Here is a 24,282-nt window from a genome sequence, read left to right as displayed (position 1 = left end):
TAATAACTTAAGAAATGCTGACATAAAAAAAAGAAATGCCGACATATAACATGATCACATACTCTAAAAATATAGGCTAGACTTTAACTTCAAGAGTTCAGTAATTTAACATTAACACAACAAAACCAAACATAAATATTTATAATTTATACCTTTGCTCCATCTGAAATATTGTCCCAGTTTCCACCACTCAAAGAGAACTTTCCATTGCCGATACGCAGCAGAATCTCTTCAGGAGTATCATTGGGGCCGTTAGCAAATGGTGTGTAGCTATTAATAAAATACATTTTAATAGATATAAGGACCTAGTATACATATTAAATCTAATTGAAAGTGATGAGTATAAGACTACAGGCAAATATTTCCTATAGCAAATTAAGAATATCATTTAATATTTCCTTTCATTGTGCATATCAAATTTGATACTTCAAACAATGAACTTAATCCTAATTATTTAATAAAATGAAGAGTCTTGTCTATATGAAGGTTTTTTGCCCTTGATCAGTTAATCAATGTAAAATAAAATAAATGTGGCTTTTCGAGTAAATCTAGTCTTAAAATCAGACCAGAATAAAACATGCAGATTTTGTATTATCCCAGGCTTATATAAGTTAGCAAAAAAATACTAGGAGGAAATTATCGATTTTACATTTTCATAGAAATGCATTATGTATTGGTTCAAATGACACATCAGCATTATATAAAAATTATCAGTGAGAATAGGTTAACAATAATTTTAATCAATGGCCATGAACATGGGTTAAATATTTATATCAATATAACCAAAAATAAAAAAAACCCTACATATCCATTAAACAATTATGTGGATCAATAGTCATGGACAGGAAGAAAAATACATTGTATAAAGTTAAAGTAGTTTAAAATTAATACTAGAATGACAAAAAGTGATCAGTTTTGTAACATTTTTACAGATGGAACAGAAAATAGTATTGATCTCCCTCAAGATAGTGAACCAACAATATAAGCTAAGAATTTTGTGCCGAGAAGGATAAATATAAGGTCTACCGGAAAGTTCTGTCCGTTTCTATCACAACAAGTTTCGACACGTAAGCACGTTTATTTGGTGCATGTGTGCCTATTTTTATCACTTAATGTATACATACTGACATGGCAAATTAACTAAAACAAAGTTGATTCACGTTAGTCTTATGTGTGAAGCGATAGTGTACCCATGGCTACTGATAAAGTTCATTTACGCCACTATAATTTTTACGAATTTCAACAAGGAAGAAATGCTACAGAAGCACATCTGTTGCATCCACCATATTCCCTGGCACCCTCCGACTATCACTTGTTTTTGTCCTTACAAAATTTTTTGAAGGGCAAAAAATTAAAAAATGAAGAAGATATCAAACAAGCACTGGTTCAATTTTTTCATCAAAAGGAAACATTTTTCAAAAATGGGATATACAAAAAAAAAATGGGATATACAAATTGCCCTCATGCTGGCAAGAAATCATTAATAATAATGGCAATTATATTATTTAATAAAGTTTATTGACGGTAAGAAAAATTTGTATTTTGTTTTATTCCAAAAACGACAGAACTTTCCAGTAGATCTTATATATGCTGGTGCTCTGATGTGGTTTTATCTTGACATTTAACAAGGACAAGTTGGTATGGCAAGAAAAGGGAGGTTTTAATGAACTGTTGTTGATCAGACTTCGTCTCGGTCATATCATATGCTATTCATGCATCTTTCAAATCATCCATGGAGCACCTGAGACTATGTCCTTTTTTTTTTTTTCTCAAGTTGGAAACAGGGAGGCAGTCAGACAGACTCCCACATGCGCCCGACTGGGATCCACCCGGCATGCCCACCAGGGGGTGATGCTCTGTCCATCTGGGGCATCGCTCTGTCGCAATCAGAGCCATTCTAGCGCCTGAGGCAGAGGCCATGGAGCCATCCTCAGTGCCCGGGCCAACTTTGCTCCAATGGAGCCTTGGCTGAGGGAGGGGAAGAGAGAGACAGGGAGGAAGGAGAGGAGGAGGGGCGGAGAAGCAGATGGGCGCTTCTCCTGTGTGCCCTGGCCGGGAATCGAACCTGGGACTCCTGCACGCCAGGCTGACGCTCTACCACTGAGCCAACCGGCCAGGACCAGAATATGTCTTATTCACAAAATATGTTTTAAAGTTTTACTTTGTGTTAAAAAATAAAGTCATGTGTGCTGCTCTTTTAATAAAAAAATGAGATAAAAATGGTATTCAAATTTAAGATTGAAAAGAATTAGTGTTAAAAATTATGAGAAATGGCCCTGGCCAGTTTGCTCAGTGGTAGAGCGTAGGCCTGGCGTGCAGGAGTCCCAGGTTCGATTCCCCGCCAGGGCACACAGGAGAAGCGCCAATCTGCTTCTCCGCCCCTCCCCCTCTCCTTTCTCCCTGTCTTTCTCTTCCCCTCCTGCAGCCGAGGCTCCATTGGAGCAGAGATGGCCCAGGCGCTGGGGATAGCTCCGTGGCCTCTGCCTCAAGTGTTAGAGTGGCTCTGGTTGCAACAGAGTGCCCCAGATGGGTAGAGCATCGCCTCCTGGTGGGCGTGCTGGGTGGATCCCGGTCAGGCGCATGTGGAGTCTGTCTGACTGCCTCCCTGTTTCCAGCTTCAGAAAAATACAAAATACAAAAAAAAATAATAATAATGAGAAATATGTCTTAACGTATTAATGTCTTAATTCTCTCATGTAACAATTAAGTTGCTATAACACTAAACACACACATATACACTAAAAATCATGCTTTGTTCAGTCATAAAGTAACTATTTGAAAGCAGTGATCTAGAAAGAGTATCCCATGGTTCATGTGCAAACTTTAGCTATTCTTAACTTTAACACTTGCTTTGGACTATAAGTATTTTGCAGAAGTTTATAATATATCTATAAGCATGTAGAATACACCAATGTATGTAATTATCATCAAGCCAATAAATAAAGACCATTTTCATAACATTTATAAATCATCTGTTATATCAAGCATATTTCAATTATACTAAATACCTTCTCTAAAAAGTCAAACCTAAACACATTATAAATGTATTATAATTCTTCAAATTCTGTTTTGTACATTAGATTTTGTTAAACCTAGTCTTTTTCTACAGCCATACATTTCCACTTATAGATAAAAACATTAAGAGTAAAACAATACTTGCAAATTACCAACATTAACATAATCCAATTATTACTTTTGTTTTTAGTTTTTTATCTTCTTAAGAGAAGGTAACTAACTGTGTTTCTGTAATTTAGCATTTTGTTACTACTTAGATTTGTTATAAAATTCAATCTATTAAATATTTAGTGCCAGGAGAGCCAGAATTCAAGTACTTAAAAAATTAATTCAGTATCAGTTGAAAACTTTTTAATTATATATATGAACATTGGCCTCATTAAACACCTTTATGTTTTTTTTTCAATTTTACAATAAACAATATATGTAATATTTTGAAATGCCAGTAGAATTTTTCCTTAAGGTTATTTTCATCTGCACTCTTTATAGATGAAAATATACAGCTGAAATTCAAATAATGATATGAATTATTTCAAATATATAGTTTCTTACCCAGCCAACATTGTGTAAAAAAGGACTCCCAGGCTCCAAATATCACAAGAAGCATCATAGCCCTGTTGCATAAGAACCTGAAGAAAGAAATACTTATTACCTAATATTATCCAGTATAAACTCCACTTTCTCATCTGAAAGTTGTGCTTCTAATAATATCTCAAATGTTCACAATTTAAAAATTCAGATTTTTAAATATTTTCAAAAATATTCACATAATGTTAAAGGCAAATATTTTTCACTATTTCTCAGTATTAAATAAATGGATACTAATAAAGTGAGTAAGTACCTTGGTCATACAAAAAGCAACCTTTTAAAATATGATTCTTGACCTTAATGAGCTTTCACTTCTCCTCATAGGAAAACCAAATACAGACATCAAAATTTAAGATTAATATGTACAGAAACTTTAAATATACTACACAAAGTACTGTATTTAATCCTGACACTGACTCTGTGAGGTAGTTATTATTTCTACTTTGAAGAAACTGAAGCAAACATTCAGTAATTTAACCAACACTGCAAAACTAGGAAGTAGTGGCACAGGCATTCTTCATCTAAAGCTTGTGATTTTAGTATCTGTAACTGCCTCCTTACTACATAAGGGATGGTGACATAATATAGGACCTCAAAAAAGAAAGATTAATTCATATTTTATATGCAAGGCTTATGTCTTAAAAAGATTGGTATTTTTCTGCATCACAAATATACATTTGATACATTCTGAATGGTTTCATTAAATTTTCATGCAATAATTTAGGTAGCTGCTTTTTGCTCTTGGCATCAGTGTTAATAAAAATCAAATAATATGTTTGTAATATATTCATGTAAGTTTTCTCCATGAGGTTAATAGAGTTTGTTATAAAATAGATTAAATGAAGCCTTTTTATGTAGAAAAATAAGGCCACTGCCAAAGCCTTTAGGCATAGGAACAAAATAGAAACATTATTAATGCATTAACAACGGGGACCTTATAACTACCAGCATGGACATTTAACTTATAAAAGGCTAAAAGCCTTTTATAAAGGGTTTTCATGTTTGGCTTTAACAATTGATCTAAGTTAAAATTCAAGTTATAATTTTTCTTCATAGTTAAACTGGAATTATAAGAACACACATGTTTAAACTTGAAAAGCCAAAGAGGCAATCAAAATACTTATATAATTGGCTTATGCAAATACAGCACTTAGGGACAAAAATGGCCATAATAAATAATGAGGTGCAGCTAAACCACTCACATGATGGTAAATATATATTGACATCGTTTAGTAAAACATAAACCTCTCCTGCTTTCCCCCTATCTCATTTCTTTTCTCATCAACTCTTACATTCTGGACATCACAATATTTTCCCAGGTTCCTTTAGGATAGTATTTTTTTTAATTTATTTTTTTAGCGGGGGGGGGGGCAGACAGACAGACAGGAAGAAAGAGAGATGAGCACCATCAATTCTTTGTTGCGGTTCCTTAGTTGTTCATTGATTGCTTTCTCATATGTGCCTTGACCAGGGGGTTCCAGCAGAGCGAGTGACCCCTTGCTCAAGCCAGCGACCTTGGGTTTCAAGCCAGTTAATTTTGGGCTCAAACCAATGACCATGGGGGCATTTCCATGATCCCATGCTCAAGCCAGTGACCCTGTGCTTATGCTGGGTGAGTCTGCTCTCAAGCCAGAGACCTGGGTTTTGAACATGGGTCCCCAACATCCCAGGCCGATGCTCCATCCATTGTGCCATCACCTGGTCAGGTAGGACAATATTTTTAAAGTGTTCAATTTACAGCCAAGGTTGAAGGGCCGCCCAGGAACTCCTTGGGCACATGTGGCTTAATCATTGAGTCAGATATAGGTATTTCATACTCCCATAACCTTTCCAGTTAATGAGAAAAGGGCATAGGAGGTATCATGTTGATTAATTAGGGCCAACCATGAAAAACTTGTCTTACACATTTACTACATACTTGAACCCACTTTGTATGGGTAAAGAAGTTGCTGTTCACTTTAGCCCAAGAATGAGTCTTAATGCTCTATAATATTAAGAACATATAGCCATAAAAGAAAAAAGGCAAAATAGTGGGATGAAACAGTCCAGTGCAGAACATGTATTTAATACCTTCCTACTTGCATCAAATTAAATACTAGGAGAGAAATCAGAATGAACGTAGTTAATGACATTACCTTCTTTCTCATTTTCGTGGTTTTGCAAATTAGCAAAAATTAACATAAACAAAAAATATCATTCCCTTTGCTCTATAGCTCAACATAATTCACATTTGGAACAAAACATACTAAAGCCCAGGGCAGAGCAACACAGAGTCATTTCACTTATTTTATAAAGAGCTCCAGGAACAGCATCCATCCAATTTATTGTAATTTCCTTTATTTCAGGATAATTCTTAGACATCTGGATACATTTTTAAATAACAGTTAAATACTATAATAAATATACTTTTAAAAATGGTGAAATCTTTTAGGGACATTGATTTTGTGACAGGTATAGTAGAAAAGCATGTTTACTATCTAAATCTTATTAGATTGATTGAATTGATGCATATCAAAAATGAAATAAATTTCTTCCTTATTGTTATTCTGAAATTGTAATTAATTTAACACTTTCACCACTGTAATGAAATAATGAATTTATAAACCCATAAGACTACTATATATTCAAATATCTGCATAGGTACTCAAATATTTCTAATTTTAGTATTAAAATAATGAATGTGAATTCCATATATGTCATTACTAATTTTTAAATTTTTTATTTTTTTAGAGAGAGATACAGAGAGATGGAAGGACAGACAGGGACAGAAGGTAAGGGAAAGAGATGAGAAGCATCAACTCATAGTTGCAGTACCTTAATTGTTCACTGATTGCTTTCTCATCTGTGCCTTGACTGGGGGGCTTTAGCTGAGCCAGTGACCCCTTGCTCAAGCCAGTGACCTTGGGCTCAAGCCAGTGACGTTGGGCTTCAAGCCAGAGACATTTGGGCTCAAGCCAGCAACCATGGGATTGTCTATGATCCCACGCTCAAGCTAGTGACCCTGCGCTCAAGCTGGTGAGCTCACACTCAAGCCAGATGAGCACTTGCTCAAGATGGCGACCTTGGGGTTTCAAACCTGGGTTCTCAGCATCCCAGGCCAACACTCTATCCATTGTGCCACCCCCGGTCAGGCAATAATCATTTTTTAAAAACTTTATATGTGGTAAATTGCTTGCCTCCACTTCATTTATCACTTTTTTTCCCCAAGATTTCTCCTGTCCTTTCATTTTAGGCATGCTTATTTTTCTCATCATTTCAGCTGCCTCTTAGTGTTTGTTTTTATGTATTAGGTAGATCTAATGACTTCAAGTCTTGATAGTGTGGCCTTTTGTAGTTGGTGTTCTGTGGGACCCAGTGATACAACTCCTTTAACACCTGAACTAGGTGCTCTTGGAGTGTCCCTTATCAGGGTTTTGTGAGCCCTCCTGTTGTAATTGAGTCTTGATTTCTATTGTACTGTGTGTACAATTGACTCTCAGGCAGTATGACTGTGAGGATCAACTCATACTTCAGGGTACGAACTGCTTTTCAGGTGTTGATGATGTGAATCGCAATTTGCCTCATTAGGGTCTGCAGCATGTCAAGTTCTCCCTTTGGACATACCACCTGTGAAGCCAATAGGTTTCTGCTCTGATGTTGTCACTAGGCTTGTTGGTTCTAGGGCCTCCTGGGCTCAACTCTGGTACAGGGCAATGACAGACACTGCCTATGACTGGCCCTAAGGCAACCTGCTTTGAGCTACAATGAGATCCATAGTTTTCAGCTGCCTCTGCTGGGCCTGAGTATGGTCGGGAAGGACTAAGCTGTGCAGAAAGGCCAACTTTTACAAGCACCAATCCCTAGGACAGGAGCAAAAGCCACAAGTCACCCCAAGATCCACCTCTGCCTGCTTTTGCCTTTTGGCTGCCTGTTAGACTCATTCACTGAAAGAGGCTCTGGCTATACTCAAGTTGCATGAGGCAGGACTCAGTGAGTCACCAGGTAGAGACAAGTGGTGTTCAGCAGATCATTATAGGTTCAAACTCAATGCCAGTGCTGGGTATGAGGCCACTCAGCAAATGTCCCAGAGTTTACCAAGTCTAGTTTCCACCGACCGGGTGTTCAAATATCTTAATGGTATAGTAGGCTCTCAGGAGGTCATCAGGATGAGGCCAGCAGAGTTTATCAACCCCAATCAGACCAAGATTTGCCCATGTGAAGGGATGGCTATGCACGGGTCGGGCCTGTGAGGGAAAAATGGCCCCTCTTCTAGAGCCACAGAACTCACTCTGTTCCACAATCTGCCAGGAGAGTGATTTCAGCAGGAAGAGGGCACTGGGAGTCAGGAGGATGATGCTCGTGGATATTCCAGAAGGGAGAGGTACTGGTCAGTCTTGGGGAAGGTGGGGGAGTGGCTCCAATCCCAGTGCCTCACTATTCAGTCCGTTTCTGATTCTGACAAGACCTCAGTAGTGTGGAGCAACCAGGAGTCAGGCTTGTGGGGTGGCCAGAAGCCCCAAGAGTGGGTCTAACAGATCTCCCATGAGGGGGGCACTAGTGAGTTACATGTAAAAGTGGGGCAATGGCCCTTGACCCAATTCTACACAACTCAGATTGCTATATATTGGCCTAGGCAGCTGTCTCCTCAGCAAGCTGAAGCAAGAGAGAGTCGAGAGGGTGGTGCTATTGCAGTCTCCCAGGCTGATGCCTTAAAGAGGGGTGTGGTCCACCCAAAAGATATGCCATCTGTGGTGTGGGTGAGAAATTCACTACAAGGGTCCTGGTGGCTATCCTTCAGCACTCTCTCTCAAGCCACAAACCCATCTTACCTGACACAGTTCTAATTCACTCTATCCTCCCTTTATGGTGCCCAGGCTGACTTGCTGTGAATGACAATTTGTACATTAGCCCCTTACTTGGGTTCCTGTGTCTCTAGCAACTTCATATCTCTCCCTGGCAGACAGAATCCCCACTGATTTGCACAGCTAGATATTATGGGGTACCTCTTCTTAGGTTTGGGACTCTGGACGGGGGAGCCTGGCTTAGGGTTGAGACGCACATTGCTAAAGGGGCACCTCTACAGCTGAGATATCCTTCTGGAATCTAAGCCACCACCCATAGGAGAGGTGCCAGTTCTTTTCACAGCTATACCCTTTCTACCAGTCTTGACATGGCTTCTTCTGTAAATCCTTGGTTATAAGACTTCTCTTCAGCTACACTTCAGCTGGTTAGTCAGGTTGACTGCTCTATATTTTAGTTGTAATTCCAGATTGATCTTGGGAGAAGGTGAGTATAATATCCAACAATATCGCTGCTATCTTAGATCATCCCCTCAAAGTATTTTGAAAATACAAATACTAGCCCAAAGTTGTTCAGGCACCAGTTACAGAGAAGTGGTGCCACATGCACACTTGAAAAACTTCATTATTACTAGAGTGAGAGAGTCTTATTACAATGGAAGTCTGTTAGGATAAAAAATCATCAATGGGCTGTATTCTACTCTGTGGATTTGCACTCATTTAAAAATGTTTACCTAGCCATTAATCTAAAAATGTTTATCTAACCATTAATTTAAACACAGACATACCTGTTATTTTTCATTTTAATGTTTGTTTTCAAGATGTTCATTTGGAACATAATCACTTCTAACCTTTTCCCAGTAATAAGTTTCCATCATACCAAGGATCCAAGTCCCTAAAATTAAGTCAGTATTAAGAATTTGACTATTAAAATGGTTAGTATTTATTCTTCTGTTATGTCTACTGCAGAATATGTCAGAATATTTATTATGACTATATCCTATATTTAACAAAATTTCTCTAATCTCAAATATTCTGTCTTCCTATCCTACAAAAAAATCATTGAAATGCCCAAGAAAGGCTAACTTTTTAATATCTAAGTTATATCTCCAACACCTGGGGTAAATACAATAATCCTTCTTGGGTCATGCATGCATTTCCAACCTGTGTTTTTTTGGGGGAAATGTCATTTCTATATTTTTTGTTTTGATAAAAAAGTGTACATGCATTATGCTAAAATTTATTTAAAATATAGATTTAAGTACATTCTCTGGACATGTTCATAATTTCTTATACAGAAAATCTCTTATCATAAAAACCCTGTAAGGAGGTGTTAAGTTTCTTCCTCAACCTCATAATCTTAAAGATTTAACAAAATTTAAGTTGGGAATTTTTGTTTGTAAAGTACTGAATTATTTCATACATTTCTATTTTAATTATTAAAATAGTTCCTTTAATAGTTACATTAAAATATAGATTTGTTGATATTTATTTATTTATTTATTTATTATTTTTTTATTTTTGTATTTTTCTGAAGCTGGAAACGGGGAGAGACAGTCAGACAGACTCCCGTATGCGCCCAACTGGGATCCACCCGGCACGCCCACCAGGGGCGACACTCTGCCCACCAGGGGGCGATGCTCTGCCCCTCTGGGGCGTCGCTCTGCCACGAACAGAGCCACTCTAGCACCTGGGGCAGAGGCCAAGGAGCCATCCCCAGCACCCGGGCCATCTTTGCTCCAATGGAGCCTCGGCTGCGGGAGGGGAAGAGAGAGACAGAGAGGAAGGAGGGGGTGGAGGTGGAGAAGCAAATGGGCGCTTCTCCTATGTGCCCTGGCCGGAAATCGAACCCGGGTCCCCCGCACGCCAGGCCGACGCTCTACCGCTGAGCCAACCGGCCAGGGCCTAGATTTGTTGATATTTAAATACAAATGACTCATGCTAATCCAATGTGCCATATCAGAGTAAAAGATCTAGAATTTAATGCAAAAATAAAATCAGAAATTATGCACATAACATAGAAATTCACCCTCATATTTCTTGATTTTTCTCTGATTTGAAAATTTCATTTTTTCAAACCTGAAGATTTTTTGTATTTTGATTTGTGTTGGACATATAATGATTCATATGGGTTACCATTATTCAGTTTCTAATTTACAGATAAAACTTAAAAAGCATCTATATGACCAGTTCCATCCTCAATTCACTTTTTTATCAACCATAATTTCAACTGCTATGAGAGTTGCTACCATCAAAATTCCCCATGATCACCATACCTCCCCAGCCTCACCATTGCTGACTCTTCCCTCCAAGATTTATGTACAAATATCATTTCCCAAGAAAATCTTGACTACTTATAAAAGCCCCAGTGAAAATACTTTATCCAGGAATTGGAAGATCCTAAAAACAATCAGAGATATAGCCCATTAATGATTTTTTATCCTAACAGGCTTCCATTGTAGCAAGACACCCTCTCCCTAGGAATAGCAAAGGTTTTCAGGTGGGCATGTGGACACCAACTTCACTGTAACTGGTGCCTGAGCTACCTTGGGCTAGCATTTTTATTTTCAAAATGCTTTATATATTATGCATAATGCTAAACAATATGAAGTACCTCGTGGTTAGCACAAACCAGAATATTTGAAAATGTATCCTGGCTTTGTTACTAAGTAAATTATGGGTCATGAAAAAATTATTTAGGTACTTTAAGCCTCAGATTCATCATTTATAATATTTAATATGTTGAAGATGGAGTTATCTCTTATCTTCTTCCTAGCTTTAAAAAGGTACAATTCTAAAAATAGTACATCATCTCACATGAGAAAATAGTCTGATTATTACATTCAGGTTAGTTTCAGATGCTACCTCCTATCCTAAATATTTATATGAAGGGTTATTAGAATTCACTGATTTAAAGAGCTTTATAGTTGAAAACGAACAAGATAACTCAGCTTTTACCTACCAACCATAACATATATGTGCAATCATATACATTTGACAAAGGAAAAGAGTGAAAAAAACTGAAGTTTTAAAGAATACCTCAGGTGCTACAAAGTTTGCAGTGTAGCATGGAGTTAAGAGAAGTCCATTTTCTCCTCGAAGTTGTTTTGCAAACCCAAAATCACAGATCCTAATGGAGTCTGCATTGGCTGATTCATCCATGTATAAAATATTACTAGGTTTAAGATCACGATGAACAATCTTAAACAAAAATAAAAAAAACATTATATTTTATAGCTTAAAAAATCTGCTAAATAAAACATTTAAGTTAATAGATTTGCAGGAAAAATAACTTTCTTAATTAGAAAATTGTGAAAATGTTACTTCACTCTACCATGATAGTCATGAAAGCCTGAAGTATATACTACACGGGATGATTTCTATCAGACAGATGTCAGTTTTCATTCAAGCCACTAGTTCTGTTAACACATTCAAGCCACTAGTTCTGTTAACGACGAAGTCCAATTACAAAGTATCAAAACTTAATTCTCAGTTTCACTTCTGGTTCTAATGGATTAAGACCCTACACAGCATGCCACTCCCTATAGTAAACAACTATAAAACCTGAAAATAATACACAAATCAACCACCTGAAGGTACTGGGGAGTGAACAGAAGTGTACTCTGGTGAGGAGCACACACTTGGCTGAAGAAGGGAACATGGGGAGCTATATGAATGGCCCCAGGGTAGAGGTAAGTGAGGTCAGTATGGCACACTACAATGGTGAAGATTCATGTGGAAAAGCCCACAGACCTTCTGGGCTGGGGGACCAGAGAATACTGGGAAACCTTTAATGCTGAGTGGAGAAATACTTTAAGGGAAATAGTCACAACTACCCCTGCATCAACAATATGTGGAAGAGGGGTGTGGGGAGGTAGAAGAGGAAAATAAATGGTCACAGAAGGAGGTTCGTCTTGGGAGGCAGGTGAAACATAGGATGCAATACACAGATAATGTGTTATATAGCTTTATACCTGAACCCTATATGATGTTATTAACCAGCATCACCCCAATAAATTCAATAAAAAAATTTTAAAGTGTACAAGAGGTTCAAAGACAAAATATTAAGACAAAAGACAGAGACAAAAGCTGCTATCCAAAAAGCAGTTTTCAGTGTAAACAATGCCAAAAAAATGACCTACTAAAACAAAATATAATAAAACCAATAATAATCATTAGAGAAAAATAACAATGCAAATATCTCAAAAACTCAATATTCAAATGTGCAGTATAAAATCTAAAATTATATGATATACAAAGAACCTAGAAAGAACCAAGAAAATGGAAAACAGTTTCAAGAAAAAAGAAAATCGGCCCTGGCCAGTTGGCTCAGTGGTAGAGCGTCGGCCTGGCGTGCAGGGGACCCGGGTTCGATTCCCGGCCAGGGCACATAGGAGAAGCGCCCATTTGCTTCTCCACCCCCACCCCCTCCTTCCTCTCTGTCTCTCTCTTCCCCTCCCACAGCTGAGGCTCCATTGGAGCAAAGATGGCCCGGGCGCTGGGGATGGCTCCTTGGCCTCTGCCCCAGGCGCTAGAGTGGCTCTGGTCGCGGCAGAGCGACGCCCCGGAGGGGCAGAGCATCGCCCCCTGGTGGGCAGAGTGTAGCCCCTGGTGGGCGTGCCGGGTGGATCCTGGTTGGGCGCATGCGGGAGTCTGTCTGATTGTCTCTCCCCGTTTCCAGCTTCAGAAAAATACAAAAAAAAAAAAATTATATATAAAAAAAAAGAAAATCAATTCTAACTCTAAGGTTAACCACATTGGACCTAAGAGACAAGTATTTTTGCTTATTTATTTGTATTAAATTTACTGGAGTGACATTAGTTAATAAAATTATATAGGTTTTAGGTGTACAATTCTATAATAATATATCATTGGTATATTGTATTACTTGACTTGGCGTGGTGAACACACAATCATTTTTAAAATAATGTGATGGAGGTGCCAGCTAAAGCTATGATAGCAAACATATTGGAGCATATAAAAGGTTAAATGTTGTAAAGTTTAAATTTACACAACGTGGCCCTGGCCGGTTGGCTCAGTGGTAGAGCATCGGCCTGGCATGCAGGAGTGCCAGGTTTGATTCCCGGCCAGGGCAGACAGGAGAGGTGCCCATTTGCTTCTTACCCCTCCCTCTCTCCTTCCTCTCTGTCTCTCTCTTCCCCTCACGCAGCCAAAGCTCCACTGGAGCAAAGTTGGCCTGGGTGCTGAGGATGGTTCTGTGGCCTCTGCCTCAGGCGCTAGAATGGCTCTGATCACAACAGAGAAATGCCCCAGATGGGCAGAGCATCGCCCTCTGGTGGGCATGCCGGGCGGATCCCGGTCGGGAGCATGAGGAGTCTGTCTGACTGCCTCCTCGTTTCCAACTTCAGAAAAATACAAAAATAAATAAATAAATAAATAAATAAATAAATAATAAATTTACACAATGTTATACGTCAATCATATCTCAATAAATGTGTATTATTAAAGATTCACAAGACTAAATATAAAGTATTTAAAAAATAAAGTGGCTATTAACTATGTCAATAAAGTAAAGCAAATCATGCTTTCAGTGGATGAAACTATCAGCAAAAAAATAGAAATAAATAAGACCCAATTAAAATGCTAGAAATGGAAAATATTCTGAAACTCTCTATATGAGGATTTTCCTACTGATTATTGTGCATTTCATTTAATCTAGTCTTATCTTTAATCAGCAGTTTATAATACTGAAAAAATCTTTAAAGGACCAAGTCTTACTCATATTTGAATCTGCAACACTTTTTATAATGCCTGGAGTCTACAAATGCTCCATGCATCTCTGTCATTAATTTATTTAATTGATGTAAGAATCTGCAGGTTTCTAAATACTAAACTAAAGAAAAGGTGCTTAGTGTGCCACCACCCAAAGTCAACTTATGTTCCCTCAGCATACATTTGGTCCCCTTGCAATACACAGATGATGTCACAGAAGGGTACACTTGAAAACTATATGATCTTCTTAATCAATGTCACCCCAATAAATTTAATTACAAAATAATAAAATAAGAAGAGAATATAAAAATTCTGGTAGACCTTTATTTTAAAGTGTTGGCAAAGACTATCAAGCAATTAAATTATAACAGACCAAGTCATTATACAGTTCATATTTCATAATATTGAAAAATGTACACTATCAAATCAGACACAAAACTGAATACTACAATTTCTTTTTATTAAAGGTGATCATGTAGAATTTTCACTGTGCCAATTCTAAGTAGTCCATTATTTTATTGTTTATACTTATATGTATACATATCCACTATTACAACTGATTCAAACTTAAAATTTTAAACTATTTGTGACTTTGTATTCTAATAGAGGTACATATAATAAAAGTTGACCTTTTTCGGTAATATTTGCTTTCTTTATGAAGAAATAAGAAGCAAAACAACAACAACCAAAAAAAAACCCCCCACAAAACAGGCCTGTTCCACTACTACAAATTTTAATAGATTAATATTTCAAATATTTAAAATCCAAATTTCCTACTGTATTTGGAGGAAGGGTTGGCAAGGGTCAAGGCACATAGTCATTTTACTGCTAGAACTTTATATACTAGGTATTGCATACTTTGAATAGCATTCACATATTCTTGGACAATTTTGTTTCACTTTTAAATTTGATTAGGTTAAATAATTTCAAAATCAAGGTTAGATGCACCTATATAATCCAAACGACTTTTAAAACTAATATGTTATTAAATCAGGGCCAACAAGCAGAGTGAAGACAATTAATAAAGCATTTTCCAATTTTCTAAATCTATAACCTTCACTACTTTGAGGGGTTTTTTTTTTTGCTTTTTTGGTTTTTTTTTTTTTTTGTACTTTTCTGAAGCTGGAAACGGGGAGAGACAGTCAGACAGACTCCCACATGCGCCCGACCGGGATCCACCTGGCATGCCCACCAGGGGGCGATGCTCTGCCCACAAGGAGGCGATGCTCTGCCCCTCCGGGGTGTCGCTCTGCTGCGACCAGAGCCACTCTAGCGCCTGGGGCAGAGGCCAAGGAGCCATCCCCAGCGCCCGGGCCATCTTTGCTCCAATAGAGCCTCGCTGCGGGAGGGGAAGAGAGAGACAGAGAGGAAGGAGAGGGGGAGGGGTGGAGAAGCAGATGGGCGCTTCTCCTGTGTGCCCTGGCCGGGAATCAAACCTGGGACTTCTGCACGCCAGGCCGACGCTCTACCACTGAGCCAACCGGCCAGGGCGCCACTACTATGTTTTATTGGGATATTCTTTATAAAATACATTATAGAAAAATTAATTCTTTTTAAGTGACATCACCTATATATAACATTATGAACATATAAGTCCCAGAACTGAAGGGAAGTATGTAACTACAACTTACTCCTTGACGATGAAGATAGTCAACGGTCTTGGTTATCACAAACAGTACATCGCTCGCTTCCCGTTCGGAGAAGCATTTCTGTTTGAGAATTCGATCAAGTAGCTCTCCTCCTTTCATCAAATCCGTAACAAGATAAACATATCTGCCATCATCATAAACCTAAAAAAGAACACATTTTCAAGATACTTTTTATCATTATAATTCTGAAATGTTTAAATTACATTTATTTTGCTTTTCTAGTGAACCTCTAGTATTAAAAAAGACATTATTTCATTATTGTTAATATAGTAAGATTAAGTTGGCTAAACACCCTCTTACATATAGTCCTGTGAGACCATAAAAACCCACAATTATATTAACTTTACAGGTTGTCTGTTATACTTCATCAAAGGATATAACTGGGAAAAAAAACTCTGTGCCTCAGAAATGGCATTTATATATTTTTGGCTGTTTTTTTTTCTGTGTGTGTGTGTGTATGTGTGTGTGTGTGTGTGACAGAGACAGAGAGAGGAACAAACAGACAGGAAGGGAGAGAGATGGGAAGCATCAATTCTTCGTTGCAGCACCTTAGTTGTTCATTGATTGCTTTCGCATATGTGCCTTCACTGGGGGGCTCCAGCAGAATGAGTGACCCCTTGCTCAAGCCAGCAACCTGGGGCTGAAGGCAGCAACCTTGAGATTAAGCTAGCAACCTTGGGCTCAAGCCAGCAACCTTGGGCTCAAGCCAGCAACCTTGGGCTCAAGCTGGTAAACTCTCGCTCAAACCAGATGAGCCCGTGCTCAAGCTGGTGACCTCAGGGTCTTGAACCTGGGTCCTCCGCTTCCCAGTCCAACACTCTATCCACTGCGCCACTGCCTGGTCAGGCTATGACTGTCTTATAGACACTTCTCTTCTCTACTAACATTGACCTTCCTTCCGACAGTAAATACTTAGTAAAGTCCATTACCTGATATGGAATATTAAATGTTTGTTGAATTCAAATATATCAAGGAGAATAAATAGAAAAAATGTGTGTAACCTTTCACTAAGGGCTTGGGAGAAAAAAAGATTAAGTAAATTATTTTATATTAGATTAGATAAGATAGAGACAGATAAATGTAAACTACTGCTTAAAAATTACTAATCAAGTAATATTATATTATTTGAAACAAACTAATAGAGGTGATGGCTGATTTGAATGCCTTCTCTGAAGACAAAAAAAGCATTATTTTAAGTGGAAAGTCAAAATTCAGCAAAATCTATTTTTTTAAAAGAAGCATAAATCTTTATTATCAAAACAAGCAGCAGATATGAGACTAACAGAAGACATTAATAAATTAATTGTTCTCATCATTTGAGATGTCAGGGCCTCTCTATGGAAAGAAAAGCCCAGCTGGGTACATAGACAGGATCCCTCCAAAGCAGGAGCAGCAGTGGTTTGAGACAGTGCTCAGGAAAACGACTGCATATGCCCACAGCCAGGAGAGAGCAGGTGCTTGCCTGGTCCCGTTCCTCGGTGAGCTCTGTACATATACAAGTAGGAGGCCCAGCTGGGGGCAAATGATTGCATATAGAAAATATCTTTATTCTTCCACCTCTTAGAAAATGTTTCAGGCCCTGGTGACACTATGCTTGACACGAATGTCCACACTTTAATCTATGTATAGTTATCACCATCTTTACTTTTAAGAAGCTTAACAATCATTTGTATATATTAAAGGAATAGGTTGAATTTTATCCCTTAGAAAGTTTTCCACTGAATTGAAGTTAACTTAATCTTATTTTAAAGTACAACAAAAAACATGCAAGCCTTGTGTTTGTTGACACACGACAGAGAAGCACTGCCCAGCGGTTCTGCCCCAGAGCACCACGCACAAGAAGAGAGGGACCCTGTCAGATAAGGCTTTTCTTTATATCCAAATCTCAAGCAGAGCATAGGTCCTCTCACCAACAAGGTTGGAGCACACAGCTCCAGTAGCCGAGAGGGCCAGAGACTAGTCAGTGAACACCTCTACGGGGCCCCAACTTGTCCATGCTCAGAAGCAACTGAACGGTGGGCACATGAGGTATGTGCCCTGGGCGCACCCTCCCCAACTTCTGAAGGGCCGTGCAAAATTCCAACTTTACAGTTTCTTCTGATGACATCAAGTTTGGTTTCATATGTGCAATTAATAGTACATAATATTTTTTATTTATTTAAAAATATGGTTAACATGTATTTTTATTTTCCCTGTCTCTCTCTCTTTTTTAAGGGGCCCAATATTTTTTTCTGCGCCTTGAGCCTCAACAGACCTGAACCCGCCTCTGCCCATGCTCATGCTGACCATGGTAAAGGAATCAAGAAACCTCGGTTTTGGAACAACACAAATATTATCTACCTGATAAACAATGATCAAGTTCTTGTCTAGGCTAAATGATGCAAAAACAGGTGATGAGGATCCATTTATCATTGCTGAAATTATTTAGTCTAAATTTAAATTAAAGCAGTTTACAATGGCTTCTTCCACACAAGGACATATTTTGCAGTAATGTTCCTCCAAAACAAATTATGTCTCTAGTTCTAGCCTCAGTTGAAGAGGTTAAAAAATAAAGGTGTTGGCCGGTTGGCTCAGCGGTAAAGCGACTGCCCAATGTGTGGAAGTCTTGGGTTCAATTCCTGGTCAGAGCATATAGGAGAAGCACCCATCTGCTTCTCCACCTCTCCTCCTCTTCTTCCTCTCTGTCTCTCTCTTCCCCTCCGCAGCCAAGGCTCCATTGGAGCAAAGTTGGCCTGGGCACTGAAGATGGCTCCATGGCTTCCACCTCAGGACTAGAATGGGTCCAGCCGCAATAGAATAGCACCCCAGATGGGCAGAGCATCGCCCCCTGGTGGGCATGCCGGTTGGATCCCTGTAGGTGCATGCGGGAGTCTGTCTCTCTACCTCCCTGCTTCTCACTTCAGAAAAAGGAAAACAAAAAACAAAAAAACGAAACAAAAAATCTTTCATATCTCATAGCCAGGGCAACAGGGAAGTGGGTACAAGAAACATTTTATGTAGACCCCCTGAAAGAAAAAGTTCTAGAAGCTGGTGGGTATGAGCACATTCAAGTCACAAGGTCTCAGCCCTGCCTGTTGCCCAAAATGCTGACGGCTCTCTTGGGTCTGTTTTGTGATTAGATAACTCATGAGGACACGTGTGGCTTTAGCTTTCACCATGGAGATGCTATCCATGCTGTCAATGGCCGATGACAGGGTCCTGGCAAGGGAGGGAGGATACCCTGGCTTCTTCCTCCTCCACCAGGCCCTTCTGATTGTTTCAAAGCCACTGACAGACTGGGATCCAAGTGCTTTTTGTATACATGTAGATTTCAGAGCTGAATCCCTGACACAAGTGAAATGATGTGACGATCACGCTGACAGAGACAGTCATGAGAAAAACTGCCATATACTGCAATGAACTAAGTAGCTTGGGAGATTTCACCCATATTAGAGGTTCTGTTGCGCTGCCGTGGAGCCACCTGACGCCTGAGCTCTAGCGCTGAAGTGGCCACAACCCACATCTCTCTAGAGGCTGTAGTGCAGTAGGGACCCAAGCCACAGTGTGATCATTTGTGATAGCAGCAACCGCAAAGATCACGGGCACAGACCAGGGAGTGTGAACTCAGTAACATCTATTAATGTGAGTAATCTCCACTTTACAAAACTACAGAGTAATACTATTCCACTCAAAAAACAATGTACAATGCAACAACCCATTTCTGTAAAGTCAAGTAAGTAAAACCTAGAATTTGGCAGGTTCCATATATCTGTATTTATAGTATGACAGTATAATAAAGGTGCTCGTTATAATGATTACTAGCCATAATATATGCAAGTAATCAGGACACTCTCACTTGGGTAGGAATACAGAATCAAAGGGGAGAAAAGAATTGAAGTAGCACATTAAAGACTTTTGAGATTTTGTTGCATGAAAGTAAATATACCACAGGCATGAAAAGTTTCAAAAAGAAAATAAAATACCAAGAGATAATTTCATTAGCTTAGCTTTTGAATTAGTTTAGCTTTTAAATACCTACATCTTTTAAAGTGATAATGTTGGGATGTTCTCCATAGTGCATCAAAATTTCAATTTCTTCTGAAGGATCTCTCTTACTTTTGTCAATGATCTGCGAAATAAGACAAGAAAACTCTCAGATAAAAATAAATTATTTTCTTTGTTTAAAAATTAATGATAGATTTTCAATTTGGTTATATTTTTAAGCAAATGCTCAGAACTCAAGACTGATACTTGTCCCATTTTAACACTTAAAATATCCTATAACTTAAACAATAAAGAGGCCATTTTCTTTAACATTATATTCCATTTCACTGAAACTATACTAACTGATACTGTGAATCAAATGTAAAGTAATTGTCACAATTACTCAAACTTAACATAATACCTTAAAATAAAACTATTAAAAAGCAGGACATTCATGGAATACAAGGCTTCTCCAAAACAAAGTCTCAGAAAGAAATTCATAATGAAAATACTGAGTCTTAAAGAGTTCTTCCTCAGTATCTTATCTTTGCAAACTCCACTAGCTCCACAGAAAAATGTCAGTTAACCTGTCATTTAACTTACACGTATATATTTATATATATACATAATGAAAAAACAAAGTTAAGCTCAGGGACAATACCTTCACTGCAAATTCCATGTTGGTAACTGTATGTACGCATCGCTTGCAAACAGAATAGGAGCCAACACCGATATCTTCTTTCAATTCATATACTTCGCCAAATTGTGCAGCATTTCCATTTATCTGTTTTTGAAAGTAAAATACTAAGAATAACAAAATATTTTCACATTTTTATGTTCTCTCCTAAATATGTGTATATAGGGTACGGTCAAAAACAGGTTTTCAGTTGTTCGCATGGAAAATCATACAACGTTTAATAAAAAAAAAATAATACAAGAATAAACTGTTTCTTGTACTCAAAACTGAAAACTTACTTTTTACCCATCCTGCGTTCATCTTAAATATTTAAGATGATGAATAATTCATTCTAGAAAACTTTTATTGGTATTTATAAATGGCTCCACTAGACATGCGCTGATTTTAAACTGTAGGCTTTCTACATAATATGTCAACTAGTTTACATATCAACATTACATTTCCTTGCTAAAAGAAATTACATTAATATAATTAAAGATTACTACTGTCTACTTCTTGCAAAACATGTGGCAATAACTTTAATTCATTGTTATATACAGAAATAAATGAAGTTAAAAACCACTTATAATGATTGTAAATCTATTAGAAATAACTGAACAAAATAATTATCCCTAAATAATCAGATTCAGTGGAATTTACCTGAACAATTGGTAATACGTTTGAACTTGTGATAGGAGTGATTTTATATTTTTCTGCAATAGAAGTGGCAACAAAGCTGAATCCTTTGAAGAGTTGATGAGCATTAGCACTGGCTGGCAAACCAGGAGAATCTAATGTCCAAATAATTACATTTCATTAGAATTATGCAGACTTCTGTGATATAAAATGGCAGCATTTATTTGAATATAAATGAAATCATTAAATGGAACCACCAAACACATTACTTTATTTATTTGATTTACTGTATATTACTGTCTCCTCACGCTATCGCAAATTGCACGTGGGTTGTAATTTTTGTTCTATTCACTGCTCCATGCTCACTGGTGAATACATTATAGGTATTCAACATTTCTTGAGCTAGTGTACAGAACAGATTCCACCCAAAATAAACCTCAGTAACTTGTAAACTGTAAGATTCAGAGAGAAAGACCTTCTTATCCACTACCCTTTAAATATATTAGGATATCAAAAGTCTTTCAAAACAAACGAAACAAAAATACCTTTCCCCCTTTGCTCTAGTCACTGCTTCTCTGATCAATATTCCTTTTAAAGCCTGCACAGAAAGGTGCCCAAGCAAAGCTGTATGTAGAATCTACATTTCCATAAAGGGCAAACCAGCCCTGCACAAACATTTAAGTGTTTCAGTTTTTACTTAAGAAGCTAGTTTACTTTTTAACCATCTAATTGACTAAAAGCCTTGATGTCATACATAAATATGTGCTACCTTTTGGGGTTTTTGCAGTAAATTCAGGATCAAAACAAAAAGTATCATCTGGTTTTCCAGAAGCAGGTTTGAAAGGAGGTTGAACTTCTCTTTTATATAATTTCTAGAAGTAAAAGTATAAGACAAAACTATATTAGCACTTAAAATTTATTATATTTTGTAAGTGAAAGCAGAATATAATACTCATAGTTCTTAACAGAAGAATCATAATTTCAAAAATGAAATTTTAACAAGCTTCAGGTTCCTGTTAACCAAATTCTTAAAATCTGAGAGCTAATGTACAGAGTCAAGTGACACCAGGAAACAGTAGTGAGGCCACATGTTGTATTTACAAAGAATGATAATGTTGGGTTTGGATACCAAAAATTGTCCTGAATTTGCACTGGTAAAAATAACCTTACAGAATGTCACAATGTTCCCACAGTAAGATGACTAACAACACTCAAGGATTTCAAAATTAATAATCAGACTATCTTCAACAACTATATATTTCACCTAAAATATTTTGTGTTCACAATATGCATTAGAGCAGGTGTCCCCAAACTATGGCCCCCGCACGGGCCGCATGTGGCCCCCTGAGGCCATTTATCCGGCCCCCCGGCCGCACTTCTGGAAGGGGCACCTCTTTCATTGGTGGTCAGTGAGAGGAGCACTGTATGTGGCGGCCCTCCAACGGTCTGAGGGACAGTGAACTGGCCCCTGTGTAAAAAGTTTGGGGACCCCTGCATTAGAGGGATTGTATAGGGCTCTTCTTGTAGAATTCAAAAATTAATCTTGCCTAACATTCTAACTTCTGAAAATTTATGTTGATGAAAGACATAAAACCTTGCAACATACAAACATCTAACTTTTTGTGGAAATATACATTTTTTTAAAAGCTTACAGACCCATAATAAGGGAAGATTAATAGAGAATTACTTAAAATAAGTTTCATTTATATTTCTGTAAGTTAAGAGCAATAAACCTAAACTGTTTAGATATATGAATGATGGAAAATAAGAATTTCCAGCTTGTCTAGTTATAGGAAGAGTAGAGAAGCATTACAAAAAATGACAAGAAGATACAAGCACATCAAAAGCAGATGCACACAGATACACAAAGGACAAACGGAAATTACATGCACCATGGAAATTGAGTGACCATTTAGGGTATTAATACTAATGACTTAAAAATCAAAATATTGCCTTTTAAAATGTGTTCTAGCCAGACGGAGTGAAAAGTGGCTCCCTACCTCTGCCCTAGAAATCGAGAAACTTTTCTTTTTTTTTTTTTTTTTTTTTTTTGTATTTTTCTGAAGCCGGAAACGGGGAAAGACAGTCAGACAGACTCCCACATGCACCCGACCGGGATCCACCCGGCACGCCCACCAGGGCGCGACGCTCTGCCCACCAGGGGGCAATGCTCTGCCCCTCCGGGGTGTCGCTCTGTTGCGACCAGAGCCACTCTAGCGCCTGGGGCAGAGGCCAAGGATCCATCCTCAGCGCCCGGGCCATCTTTGCTCCAATGGAGCCTCGGCTGCGGGAGGGGAAGAGAGAGACAGAGAGGAAGGAGAGGAGGAAGGGTGGAGAAGCAGATGGGCGCCTCTCCTGTGTGCCCTGGCCGGGAATCGAACCCGGGACTTCTGCACGCCAGGCCAATGCTCTACCACTGAGTCAACTGGCCAGGGCGAAACTTTTCTTTTGAAAAGAAATTTAAATACCAATGCTTGAACTAGAAAATCAAAAACACTTACCTATGGTAACTGATAGTACATAAACTATATAAAGCTGTGTTGCAAAGCAGACAAAAAAAATGAGGTTTTCTAAGAAAAACTTATCAGTCTAGGAGTTGCAACTTAAAAAAGAAATTCTATAAAAGACTTAGTAGAATTTCCAAACATTTCTGTGTTCACGTTCTCTCAAAATTTAATGAAGTATCTGTACAGAGACATTCCCTCCTTAACAAACTTAATTCATTCTAATACATGTCAAAGAACAACTTGAAGTTAATTAACATCTTAAATTCTTTAGAATTCATTTTCTATAAGGCTATGCACTATCATTCTTTTTTTTTTTTTTGCCTTTCTCTTTCTCCTCCATTCTTCAACCTAGAAAAGGGGGGAATAGCCTGACCTGTGGTGGCGCAGTAGATAAAGCGTCGACCTGGAAATGCTGAGGTCACCGGTTCAAAACCCTGGGCTTGTCTGGTCAAGGCATATATGGGAGTTGATGCTTCCAGCTCCTCCCCCCTTCTCTCTCTCTCTCTCTGTCTCTCCTCTCTCTCTCTCTCTCTCTCTTTCTCTCTCTCTATCTATCTATCTCTCTCTCTCTATCTCTCTCTGTCTCTCCCTCTCCTCTCTAAAATGAATAAATAAAAAATTTAAAAAAAAAGAAAAGGGGAATATTAACCATACTTTACCGGTGAAACAAATGAGAAACAAAATTTACTAAATATCATCCACACACATCTACTATTTCAAGATTGTTTATTTACAGG

At 38.1% G+C, this 24,282-nt stretch overlaps 1 protein-coding gene across 6 annotated transcripts in view; it reads right to left on the bottom strand.

The window, feature by feature from the left end:
* Positions 1 to 24,282, bottom strand: part of RPS6KA6 (ribosomal protein S6 kinase A6) — a 136,556-nt gene that overhangs the window by 18,917 nt on the left and 93,357 nt on the right. For all 6 annotated transcript variants that reach the window (XM_066249207.1, XM_066249206.1, XM_066249211.1 and 3 more), the window contains 8 exons: positions 21,808 to 21,910; positions 21,063 to 21,193; positions 20,388 to 20,510; positions 19,782 to 19,871; positions 15,746 to 15,904; positions 11,421 to 11,582; positions 3,568 to 3,644; positions 153 to 270 (listed from right to left, as the gene is read on the bottom strand). In XM_066249207.1, the coding sequence (XP_066105304.1) occupies positions 153 to 270; positions 3,568 to 3,644; positions 11,421 to 11,582; positions 15,746 to 15,904; positions 19,782 to 19,871; positions 20,388 to 20,510; positions 21,063 to 21,193; positions 21,808 to 21,910 (963 nt within the window). The remainder of the gene's footprint in view (positions 1 to 152; positions 271 to 3,567; positions 3,645 to 11,420; positions 11,583 to 15,745; positions 15,905 to 19,781; positions 19,872 to 20,387; positions 20,511 to 21,062; positions 21,194 to 21,807; positions 21,911 to 24,282) is intronic.

The sequence above is a fragment of the Saccopteryx bilineata genome, chromosome X (assembly GCF_036850765.1).
Source record: "Saccopteryx bilineata isolate mSacBil1 chromosome X, mSacBil1_pri_phased_curated, whole genome shotgun sequence".
Lineage (NCBI taxonomy): Eukaryota > Metazoa > Chordata > Mammalia > Chiroptera > Emballonuridae > Saccopteryx > Saccopteryx bilineata.
Note: the sequence above shows the minus strand (reverse complement) of the source record. Positions and strands in the feature narration are given on the sequence as shown.